This window comes from Malaya genurostris, chromosome 2, assembly GCF_030247185.1.
Source record: "Malaya genurostris strain Urasoe2022 chromosome 2, Malgen_1.1, whole genome shotgun sequence".
Lineage (NCBI taxonomy): Eukaryota > Metazoa > Arthropoda > Insecta > Diptera > Culicidae > Malaya > Malaya genurostris.
The window spans coordinates 255,785,948-255,798,827 of record NC_080571.1 but is presented as its reverse complement, the minus strand read 5'-3'; the positions used below and the strand labels follow the sequence as shown (position 1 = coordinate 255,798,827).

At 36.8% G+C, this 12,880-nt stretch overlaps 1 protein-coding gene across 2 annotated transcripts in view; it reads right to left on the bottom strand.

Moving 5' to 3' along the window:
- LOC131429589 (mothers against decapentaplegic homolog 3) overlaps positions 1–9,196 on the bottom strand; it is a 30,424-nt gene extending 21,228 nt beyond the window's left edge. The window contains exons 1-2 of one of the 2 annotated variants that reach the window (XM_058593810.1): positions 9,021–9,196; positions 8,565–8,902 (exon numbers count right to left, since the gene is read on the bottom strand). In XM_058593810.1, coding sequence (XP_058449793.1) covers positions 8,565–8,764 — 200 coding nt within the window. In that variant the 5' untranslated portion in view covers positions 8,765–8,902; positions 9,021–9,196. The remainder of the gene's footprint in view (positions 1–8,564; positions 8,903–9,020) is intronic. The other variant, XM_058593811.1, reaches the window with a different exon arrangement.
- Positions 9,197–12,880: the final 3,684 nt, after the last annotated feature.

The window sequence follows — 12,880 nt, the reverse complement described above, 5'->3', positions numbered from 1 at the left end:
GTTCCAGTTTATGAATTTGAGTAATCGCAACTCAAACCATGAGTTATGTTCAAAGAGCGTGTATGAACGGACACAACGTCAAGTTCCACGGAACATTTTGACGTCGGGTACGTAAGTAATATTCTGCTAAAAAAATTATTAAATAAAATCTTGAGTTGATTGATCGGTCCGAATCGTGTTTAATGCAGGCGTTTCCTGATGAAGACGAACCAATCTCATTGCATGGTTGATTTTTCAAAAGGGCGTATAAGCAAGTGACAGTTTATCTTTGTTTATTTTCTCTTCTATTAATTACCAAGCGGTTTCCACGTTTATCACTCAACTCTTTGCATGAAATGATACCCAAAACTTTCGACTTTCAAACAGAACAGTGATATCAAAGAAAATCTTTTTAATCACATCACAATAATCGAAAGAGAGAGTGATTAAAGAGAAATTGTCACTTGCTTATACGCCCTTTTGAAAAATCACCCGAGATTTGCATTTGTGGATGTAAGTGAGCTGTCAGATAGCCTAATAACGAGCAAGCTCCGTCAAAATAAGGTCGAGTAGTGAGCATCCCTAGCAAATCATGCTCACGCACATGTCAAGCTAGCAGAGCGCACAAATAAATGTTTCAGCCGAGAGAAGGACCGCTTTTCATGTGTATGTGGCGTGGCTATCATGATTCAGCCAAATGTTGCAGTGCACACCGAGGAGGAAAAATGTGTGCAGCACCAGATACAAAGGGGGCGGATTGGGGTCTGTGATGGATATTGCTTTTGCACAACATGCCTACAGGCCGACAGGAGAGGTAAACAAGAATCTTGATGGGGGAGATGCGCTCGCTTAACGAATCGATTCATGAAAATGAACTATAGGGGACCGGTGTGGTCTCAATCATGGAGGCGCATGATATGTTTGTATGAAAGCTGTAATCTACTGCATTGATGGATTAGAAAATTTAAATTAAATTTGAATTATGTCCATGCAGTGCCAAATTGAATTAGTAAGTGTTCACTATTATACAACTTTCGCTGTATAAATGTCTTTGAAAAGTCTTCATTTACCCTAAATTTGCATCGTTATTCTGACCATCAACATTTCATCAGTATTAGATGCATAATAAAGCACCGTGTTCGTTAGGCAACCAATTTCCAGTCTTGTCGTTCTTCAATTGAAGCATTTTTGCGTTCTGTTTTGGCATCGTCATTCATTGGGGATACGTTTTTTGCAAGAGCATATGCAGGTGAGATGTAGTCAGGCGCATACACGCACACTGAGTTTAACCCTAGTTGATGACCGACTACACCGGGCTTCATGTTGAGGCGGGAGGACGAATTTATGAAAAACATCAACTTAAAATGTATATTATTATCGTATGCTTCCAGGTATCGTATGTTTTGTGCAAATTCTTGCGTCGCACACGATGATGATTATAAGGATGGCGCATGACTACATTATAAAGTCTAGCTATACTTTATGACTCACAACTAACACACTCGTAAACTATTCATAAACCGCTCATATGTGAAGCCAAATCTGAAATTTGTTATGCAAAAACACTCCCGCTGTAGAACCAGACAGATATGTGCGAAACAGAATATTGCTTTAACGACAGATGCAAAGCAGTTAGAAAATCTTGTCAAAACACATACAAATGTGCACGAAATATGTCACACGATGGATCAAATACTACTCCGAAAAAAATACCGAAAGTACATACAACAAAAAGGAATAGTAAATTGTATCAAAACTAATAGTATACATATTGTTAGTATTCTGAAGTAGGTTTCAAATATTAATCAATTGAAGGCAGTTAAAATATTCAACTGTCATGTTTCAAGCAAGCGCATGATAATGCATAGAATAAAGACCTGGAAGTTTAGCACCGAGGGTTTCAATAACTGTACTTTCTATACTAAATCTTTCTTCCTTCTTTGATATATGCATTAAGAAAAGTTCATTTGTACATTACATTGATTGAAAATCATAATTGATTGAACGTTAGTAAAAAAACGCTCACTTAACGAAAATCAATCGATTCCAGTTGTAAGGTTCTCTAAATAAACGATTTTTACCAAATTGAAGACATATGAAATGATTTTTTTAAATCGGTTGAGTCATCTCTGAGAAAAATTAGCGGTAAAAATATCTTCGAAAAGTGCACATACAAACACACGTAGACATTTTCTGATCTTGTCGAACTGAGTCGAATGGTATATAACACTTTGGGTCTCCGAGGCTTGATTGAAAACTTCCCAAACCTGAACAAAAGGCAGCAAACTGTTGCTAAGATCCGTGTAAGGAAACTCTACACGGAAAAGATAATTGCTTCGGAATGAATGATAAAACATACGTCAAAGCTAACGTTTAACAAATCCCAAATAAGAAAAATGTGAATTCAAAGTAGATAATTCATTCAAAAAGAACGCCGAAATTCGTGTCGAAATATTTTATTGTGTTAGGCTTTCTGCACCTTTGAAAAGTGAAGTGAGTTTTCGTCTCAATAGGCAATGGTGAAATTTTCAAGACAGAATTACTCCAAATACTTTTTTTTACGTTTGATACTTTATAAAATCTTGCGGAAAAGATTCCAACAAGTAATGTTAAACGATGGATAATTTTTAGAGTAACACCTTCATTATAACGACATTGTAAACAGTACATTTTTTTCCTTTGATGAATATCCAACGAAAAACAGATTTTAAAGCTTTAAATCGTGAAAAAAGTTATTCTTGTCAGAAAGAGCTCAAACCAGGGAATCTTATACAAACTACACAGATTTTATATTAATCTATACTGATGTATGACCTCAGATTACAAGAGACATTCACGATTGCATTCAGTCATCTACCCATCACTGGATAAATGCTTTTAAATTGTATTCGTTTTTCGTGAATACTACTTACTTTACTATGCGGCGCTTTTTCCAAATTTATCCTGTACAATATTGGGTAGAACTTAATCGAGAATATCTCTAGTTGTATTCAACGAAGCTACATAGTATTTTCTCCATATTATCGGAAATATGGTCAAAAATTAATGACAAAATATTCAGTAGTGTGAGATAACCACAAATAACTGAATATTGAAGTTTTCTAAAATGTTTGGTATGAACGAGCATTAAGGTGAAATTCAGTGCCTGAAAAGGCGCGCGAAATTCCAAACACACAAGTTAAACGAATCATCTCACAAAGCGTATCGTGCAAAACCGACCCTTAGAAATACGGAATATTTTCAATGATTGAGTACTGTGGGTTTTCGACACGTTTTGTTCACTAGTAAAACAGACACTTCCTATGGATACTTTATAACCATGAGTATTTTCAATTGTTTAAGACGGTCAGTTTTATTTTTAATCAAAATTCTCTTATAGTAGATTTTCTCGCCTACAGCGAAATTGTTCATTCTTTGGTACAGATCAAAAACCTGCTACTATTCATTCGGTTCATATGGTTCATAAGCGAAGGATGTGAATACTTAGTGTGATACTTGTTGTGGTCGACTGATCTATATAATTCCTCGATCTATCTATATAATTCCTCGATCTATCTATATAATTCCTCAAAAACTTTTCAATGCCCAGATACATGCTAGTTCCCATAGACAATACGAGTAGTAAAAATTTAACTAGTCATAACACTACACTTCAACTTTATGAGTTGATGAATCCGATCAGTTATTATGAATCTCCTCTTATTTTTAATTTATGACTATATGATTCACATACAACAATTTATTAAATATATTTTAACATCTCTCTTATTAAATATATTTTAACATCTCTGGCACATCTCAAAATATTTTGCGTTATAAATTGAAAATATTTGGTTCCAATTTTTACATGTTATGCGTCGGTCGTCGCCATCACTTTCACTTACAGTATCACGAAAAATGGAATTATTTCAAATTTTCGGTGAGATTTGACATAAATATATTTCTATTATTCTTTTTTCATAATAAATAGGTATAGAATTTGTTCAAAATAAAGTAAAATTTTCCGAAGTGTGGAAAAGCATGTCAATTTTATTCGTATTCACGTCATCCAGTTATGTCTCTGACATTACCCACCCGTCTTTTTTAGAGTACTTTACATCAGACGCTCCGGGTTGTGCGGAATTTTGGTACATTCAAAATGAATTGCCTGTCCTAGTTGTGTCAGCCCTCATTTCCGAAATTGATGTTTCGAACAGTATCCATCAATTATCCATTCAAATGTCATCGCACACTTGAGATGAAATTGCACACACGCCACGCCGAAATTATTACTCTAAAAATCTCGCATCAATATACCCCATGATGGCTAAAATGTATAGATCTATTGAAAAAGACCTCCAAACTTTTTATATTTTCTGCTCTTCAACAGTAAAAAATTGATCATTATTTTCTAAGTTTTTTTGAAAAGTGAAATTACTTTGATATCCTATAGATAGGAAGGGGGGAACGAGTGTATTTTCCCCATATTAGGGGTGTCTCATCAGTTGGCAGCCCCACCACGAAACTAGATATAAGCAGTCTTTGATCTCCTGTTTGCTCATAGGACCTCAAAGTTTATTTGTGTTCATAAATTGAATTTGTAACTAGGAACAAAATCTGTCCCAGTGATATAATTCACTAAATAGTGATTATTGTGGTTAAGGGCGAAATATTTCCCAGCAAGGAAATTCTACCACAGACTAACAGACAGGACACTCAAATTAGATTCTTCAATCATTTTAACGGTCATTTCGAATATTCCTTTATTTGGGACAGTACTCACATGTGTCATGATGGCGCCACGTTACCCTATCAAAAACATCCTGTCTGTCATCTAGACTGTGCTTATTTTTTTCATTTACCAACAGAGTTGCCATTCATACAGAATTACCTATAATGTATTGATTTGTATACGTCCATGCGAATTTCATGCAGGATACAGATTTAATACATATTGCCAAAACTATATACATAATTGTGTCTACTTCTCATCCTCCAACGCAAGACAAAATCGAACCCGTTTTGTTACAATATTTACTTGCTTCTGGTCTGCCGCCACTTAATTTCGGGTGATAACTACCAACACAATAAAAAATAGTCTAGATGAACAACGTTGAGTCAAATAAATGGTTACCTTCCAACATCGCGAAAAAGTTAAATATATTATCAACGTAATCCAATAATTTATTGTGATGATTCATTTTCAAATATTTTGATGAAATCAGGCATCCCTGCAAGCAGCTGATCGGTGTTGACAAACGAGGGGAAACCAACTAGTAAAAAAACTTTTACATAACACAAGGGGTGTACAAATAGTAAATAGTTCGCGCAGTACAATATAGGTGGAGCTAGTGCATAACGAAAAAAAAATTTTATAAGAATTTACTCATACTGTCATGTCTGTTAGTCTGTGATTCTACGTCTGAAGAGTAGTGAAACATGTACTTCGCAACTCTCAATTAAGATTGGCGAGACTTATTAACGTGAAATGCTCCATACAAGCATATTTATGAATAATGCATTTTACGTAAAATTTAAAAAAACACTTCATTGTTTCTCATCCCATTGTAGTAGTGAACTACAGTCAAAAGGGTATGTAGGGAATAATATCAAAAGTTCAGAAGCCTGTACTTTCTATTTCATACCATTCAAATTATATAGCATTCTTCATTAAAACTTACTCCGATCGAATGTAGATGACGCAACAATAAAACTAGATATAAAATGGCCCTTATTACCGGTATCACTATACGGTGAAAACCAAGTGAAGTGATTGTGACCCTTATTATCGGTATCACTTCACGGTGAAAATCGAGTGAAGTGAATTTAGGTCCTTAGTACGGAAGTCACTTCAAAGACAAAAGTAATTATTTGAATGAACTTGATGTCATTCTGAACATCACGCCATCAACATTTCGTTGAAAAAATGAGTTTTTTTCACTACAGTGATCACTTCACTATGCGTGATACTGGTAATAGGGAAAATCAAGTGAAGTGACATGTAGGTGAAGTGAATGTGAAAGTGGAAGTGATAAGGCCAATATTATTTTCGACAAAAATAAATAACTACAGAACTACACAGTTTAAATGCTCGCGAAATAAGCATAAGTACATAACAACAAACAAGCGTACCTACAGTGCAAGTGTAATTCCCCAGATGATTTTCACCAAAATAGATGAGAATTAAAGCAGCGATTTAAATACACGTATCTGCTGAACCCGACTAAATTGATTTAGAATAGATGCAATTTGAATATTATTGGAAATTGATTTGCCTATAAAAAAAAGTACGGGTGTGTAATGTCAGAGACATAACTGGATGTCGTGAATACGAATAAAACCTACACACTTTCTTTATACTTCCGAATTCGAACTGGTAGTTGATCGATTGTGTGAATTGTGCAACTTTCCCCTTTTTCACTACTAGAATTTTAAACGATGCGCCTAAACTAAATAACAGATTAGTTATATTAAACATTCTGAAACGCAATTAAATGTAATGAAATAGCTAGATAGTTCTTCATAATAAAAATGGGCCGTATAGAGTACAGTAAAGTAAAATTTCGCATAATTCTTTAGGAGTATTATTATGGTTCTAAAAAGAACCCATTTGAAGAATTCTGGAATTAGGAACTGGACCTGAGTTCAAGAACTCAATTCAGAACTTAGAACAGACTCAGAATTCAGTTGGATTTTAGTTCTAGAATTACAATTTCGAAACTGAAATCAGTTCCGAAATCTTTTTCCAGAATCCAGTTCAGCACACAGGCTCTGAATTCTAAACCCGGAACTAAGCTCTGAAACTTGAAGACGATTTTTCGCCTCGACCATCCAAATTGGTTGTATAAAGTACAGTAAAGCAAAATTTCGCATAATTCTTTGAGAGTATTATTATGGTTCTAAAAAGAACCGAATAGAATTCTAAAATAAGGAACTGGACCTGAGTTCAAGAACTAAATTTGGAACCAAGAACAGAAGTTCTGCTTTCGTTGACGACTGCTCGACCTGACGATTGAAATCCAAATGAGAGCACGACCTGAGCGTTTGAGGTTTGGCACCACGCAGAAGGTGCACTCTCCGAAGCTGCTGGTCCCACGACGTCTGCTTGCATCCAACGCACAAGAAGAAATGATCGAATTTCGACCACGGTTTCCCTTTTATACGCAGTCAGTTCAAGATATGTGCCTGACTACCTCAAAATCGTCGTCCTTGCGCGAAAAAGCCAAGCAAAAGTAAAGAGTTTTCCGCGTTGTTTTCAAAGTTTGAGAAAACTTAATATTTGAGTTGTTTGTGGTTATCTCACACTGTTCAAAATATTATACTAAATTCCTGATCATATTTTTGATGAAATGGTGAAAGAATTATGTTGCTGCCTTTAATACAAGTCGAGATATTCACAATTGAGTTCTGCCCATTCTTCCATATGGCTAATTTTGAAAAGGCACCCCATAGTAAAGTAAGTCGTATTCACGACAATAACGTTATATTATTTTTTAAGTTTCGTCGTTTCGTGACTCACAAGCGTAGTAGTTTATGTTAACTTATTGTATTATTATTTATGAATATTTATACAATAATAAGTTCTAATGCACTGATGAGTTTATTTGCACTTTGCATAAATTCGGGCTAAATTTCAATCAAACCCACAAGTAAATATTATATGGTTTTCCAGTCGAATTGGATTGACAGTGCTCACGAAAAAATAAAACTTGGAGTTGTTACTGTAACATTATTTTTTTTTATTGTATCATTTGTTTATACCCGGCTTTAACCCAGTTGCGGTCGTTCACCGGGTTACTGTAATATATTAACGCTACCTTCGTCACTTGATTCTAACATATGCACCCATAAGTACATACAAAGTGGCCTTTCTATAATAGCCGCTTTCGTTGACTCTTCCTCACTTTTTTATATGTACAAATACTAAAGTTGTTGACCTTGCGTCTCAGTGTTCTGTTGTGTATAGAGTGCAATGAATCCTGATTATTGATTTACCTCTCAAAAAAAATCTACATCTGACCTGACTCAGCACGGCGAGGAGCATTGAGTTAGTTCTCCGAGTCCAAATTTTAGATTGTATTAGTATTAGTGCCACTCTCCTGAACTTTCAGACAGCGAGAAAATGCGTTGGTTTGCGAAAAGAAATAATTATCGTCTCCTCAATGATGCTCCACTCAATGTGTAAGGCAGATTTTTCAAAAGATTTCTTCAAATATCAGCATCAGTCCAATATACCCTTAAATCTCTATCACTGGGTATTTTATTTTCTATCACGGACATCCATTATGCATTCCTAGGAAGCACTCAAAAGAAATCATATAACTGTCAATTGTTATTCTGAAAATTTGCTTGAAATACATGCACCGATTGCCATTGTTAGATTACCACAATATTCATTTGCCGACCAGATAGGATAGATTCCATAAAAAGTATCCATCAAACCGAAAAGTATTTGACAATAACATGGCGCAAATCCATTTTTATCCTAGTGACTAAGACTATGTAAATCAAACAATTATCATAAAACTTAGGAAAATTTCGAATTATGAATGACTGATGTTCTGAATCAGAACAATAATCTGAACGCACTGAGCGAATAAACTCACCTTGGAATCGTGACGCATTTGGTGTTGCAATTTTGAGTTGTGATGGCCCGTTCTAGTTCGTCCAAAGCACTGGATTTCTTCAACTTTTTAACCAAACTTTTTACTGCTTTCTCACACCATTTACCTTCGACGGAATCATCAGCCGATGCTTTTTTCCAGCCAAGCAGACGTTTCACAATCGGAGGGCTGAAGGGTAACATATCTCCGCAGGATCTCGTCGACAAAGTATATAGGTTATCTTCCTGTGAATCCGGTAAAACCGGTCCAAACTGTGATTAGATTTCTCCCTACCGCTCGGTATGCAGAGAAACTACGCACTCGGCTTCACAATGCACTGCCTAGAAAATCGATTAATAATCTTGAGCCTTTTCTCCAATAGGAAAACGAGCCGAAAGATAACAAAGATTTGCAACAAAGATTTATCCAAAGTAACGCAATAACTTCGACTGCCAGTACCTTCTTCTAAAGATGGTGCTCCCTTTGAACGAAACAATGTTATTTTCCGTTCAATTCCTCCAAAATTAGATACAAAATTGTCCAATCAAAACACTCACGCTACCACAACAGGAAGGAAATTCACCAAAAAAGTATGATTCGCTGGTTTCCTTCAGACGAAGGAATAGTATACCAAGTTAATCAAACTCGAAAGGTAGTTACATCGGGAGATGATATATGTATATGTAACTAAAATTCGGCTATTTTTCCTATTCTTCGAGTGCATCAACGCATATAGGTATGAATGCTTTAATAAATGTACACACTATCCTATTCCCAATGTCTCACTACCGTTGGAAACAAACCATCTTTATCACAAACGAATGAACGATTTGTTTGTGAGTGTGCTATGACAGAACCATCAGATCATGTGAATACCAATATATTTGAAAGTCGACGCATATGGTAATAACACTTATGTGTCAAAAATGGAACGTCAGTCAATACACGCTGAGTTTTTCTCCCTATTTTTCCGAATAAAACATATTTAGTAAACGATGCAACTGCTGGATTAACTAATTTGGGTGTAAGCAATAGATTCTTTGCATGGATTGCCGATTCTACCGGATTCTACCGATTCTTTCTTTCAGATCGACGCTCGATAATATGACAAATGGTTTGTAAGACCAGCGTCCTATGCAATTTACAGCGAACCCGGGAAAATTTATTGCAATCAATCTGTAATTGAAAAAAAAAATTAGGCTCATTCAGATTGATTCGGGTAGTTCACAAAAGCATGCTTCAATACTTACACCACATATTCGGCAACATTCCTCAAACGAAGTGTATTAGTAATGATACATTTGAACGTGATCATCACGCCACTCTCTGGAATAATTATGCGGATGGATTTGTCAAAAACGTCACTTGTACGATTATATCTCCGAAACTTGAAGTGTCAGCCATATGATCTTCGAACTCGATCTACAACCCAATTGTAGTCTCGAACGAGCTCAAATTTATTGAAATCGGTTCATCTTTATCCGGTAAAATTGAGCAATAATGATATTGGTTTGCTTTTGGTTATTCCACTTATACCATTATATCACCGGAACTTTAAGTGACGGCAGTTTGAACTTCAAACTTGTTTAATGAACCAATAGTTTTTTTTTCCAAACGAGCCTAGATTTGTTGAAATCAGCTATTTAGGAAAAGTGTATACGGAAAGAAAAGGCGCGTTTTATTGGTTATATCATTGAACTAAAAAAAAAGCTTTCAACCAACCTTAAGTTTATCAAAATCGGTTCAACCATCTCTAAAAAAAATTAGTTGTGAAAATGTTGTCGGTTACGCCACTTATACCATTATATATCCGAAAATCACAGCCATTTAATCAATGGCATAATAATAACTTTCAAACGAGCCTAAGTTCGTTTTAATCGGGTCAGCCATCTTCGAGAAAATCGAGCGGGAAAAAAATTCGTTTACAGGGTCCGGCACTCGAAGTGTAACCAACTTCAGACCGCTCGCGCAGCTGACGCACGGGCATCAGCTCTCTAGAAATTTGCTAAATGACAGTTCGGAGTTGTATTGTTTACAAGCGCAAGAAAGCATTTTGCCAAAAGTGAACGCGAAAAAAAAATCTTGACTAGAGAGAGCGATGGAGTTGCTTCGTTTGGCCGAAAGCGGTCAATTTCCGAACATTGTTTTTTCTGACGAGAAAATTTTTCCAATTGAGCAATTCGTAAACTCTCAAAACGATAGGGTTTACTTGACCGACCGTTCATACGAGAATTTGAGTCATCGATTGGCCACCAGGAGGCAGCACCCGCAACAGATAATGGTTTGGGCTGCTGTAACCGCAGATGGGCGCTCTCCAATCGTTTTCATCGAGCCTGGCGTCAAGGTAAATGCGACATATTATCGGGAAAGTATTCTGAAAGTTGCTTTGAAGCCGTGGGCAAACAAACATTTCGGTGGCAGACCATGGACGTTTCAGCAGGACTCGGCACCGTCTCACAAAGCTCGAGTGAACCAAGAATGGCTGAAAAACAACGTTCCGAACTTCATCACGTCCACACAATGGCTCTCGAGTTCACCAGATGCGAATCCAACGGATTATTCTCTTTGGGCCATTTTGGAGAGCAAAGTCCGAACTAAAAGATACACCAGTCTCGAAGCGCTGAAAAAAGTTATTGTCCGCGAGTGGGCCTAAATACCTGCAAGTCACATTCGGCAACTTGCGATTCGTTTTTTGACCGTCTCAAGGCCATAGTCAAGGCAAAAGGTGGTCATATCGAGCAAAAGTGAATTGATTCTGAATTTTGTATTATTTTTACACATTTTTTACTTTGAATTAAGTAAAAGTAATTTTCCAAACTGAATTTATGGCCTTTTTAATTGGTTACACTTCGAGTGCCGGACCCTAGAAATGTGCACACATATACATATACAAACAGATATCTCGTCGAGCTAAGGCGAATGGTTCATAACACTATGGGTCTCCGAGGCTCCGTTCGAAAGTCAGGTTTTCCAGCAATTCTAAAAACCCAAGCCTGTCAGGTTCATTTTTCGGGTCGGGTACTGGTTTGAATACCCGAACCTTCGAATACCCGAATACCCTTACTCGTACGGTTCAGGTTCGTGTTGGGTTTCTGGTACTTGTACCATCTCTAATCGTGACGCAGCACCAGCTGGGATTGTCGAGGCGCCAGTGAACCGGAAGCCATCCTTTCAGTCGATTCGTAAACTGTTATCGAAAGCGTCCCCGTTGATGTAGACAAGATCCATCGTCAGAGACAAGTCAAGTACTCGCTACAACATCTGTTTGGAACCGTCAAAATGTCAGTGAACCGGATGCCATGCTCCAACCGGAATCGCTGGATCGATCTTAGAATTCATCCTTTGTCGGACAATTCTGTGTCAGTGTAGTCTAGATCCTGGCGTAACACTGGTTGGAATCGTCCGGGTGCCAGTGAGCCAGAAGCCATCCTCCAACCGAAATCGCTTCATCCTTTTAGTCAATTCGAAGACGGGTATCGGAATCGTCGGTTCGGGGAAGAGTCAGAGACACCGATTTCGAGTCATCGAGGCTAAACTAGTCGATCCTCTGGAGATAAGCGAAGACTAGAATTACGCAGAGCTGCATTTGCACAGCCTCTACCGAAGTAATAAATATCTCCTAGTACCGGGGTGATAGAGTAAGCTTATACGTATAACTATCCGCATATATAAAAACCATTAGTTAGAGTGATATATTATCGATATCTATAGCAATCAGTTTAGAAAAAGTACAAATTCGTTAGTATGTCAACTTACAGAAGCCTTTGTTACATTACGTTACGCAGTTTTCGGTATGAACACAAAAGATCCACGTAAATCACTGGTCAACTGCAACAATCAACTGGACACACATGTCAATACAATCAACAACTGAGAATAACAACAATGCACAAAAAGACGATTAGCGAACCTATTGCCCTTCAACCTTCACGTATATTGATCAAAGTGGCTCTCCACTTGGAAAAAGGGCAACAAAATCTAATAACAAAGGTTACTATTGATTTCGCTAGTCTACAATGCGGTATTATGATTCGGCTCAGTCTAGTTTTCAGGGACTTGAGTCGTGACAACTAACTAAATGACAGACTGACTGAATAAAATCTTGCTTCAGGTTTTCTTTTTGTTCTAAATGCAAAATAACACATTGTATATGATGATTATTGAGAATTATTTGTCAGAAATACAGGAACACTACAAGACAGAAGAATTATGCACCCAATACGACTTTCATGGAAGAGCCCAGTTAGATCTGTACAGATCTCATTTGGAGGACAATTTGCAATTTTCGCACAAAAAACATATTCGGTGCATGTAATACA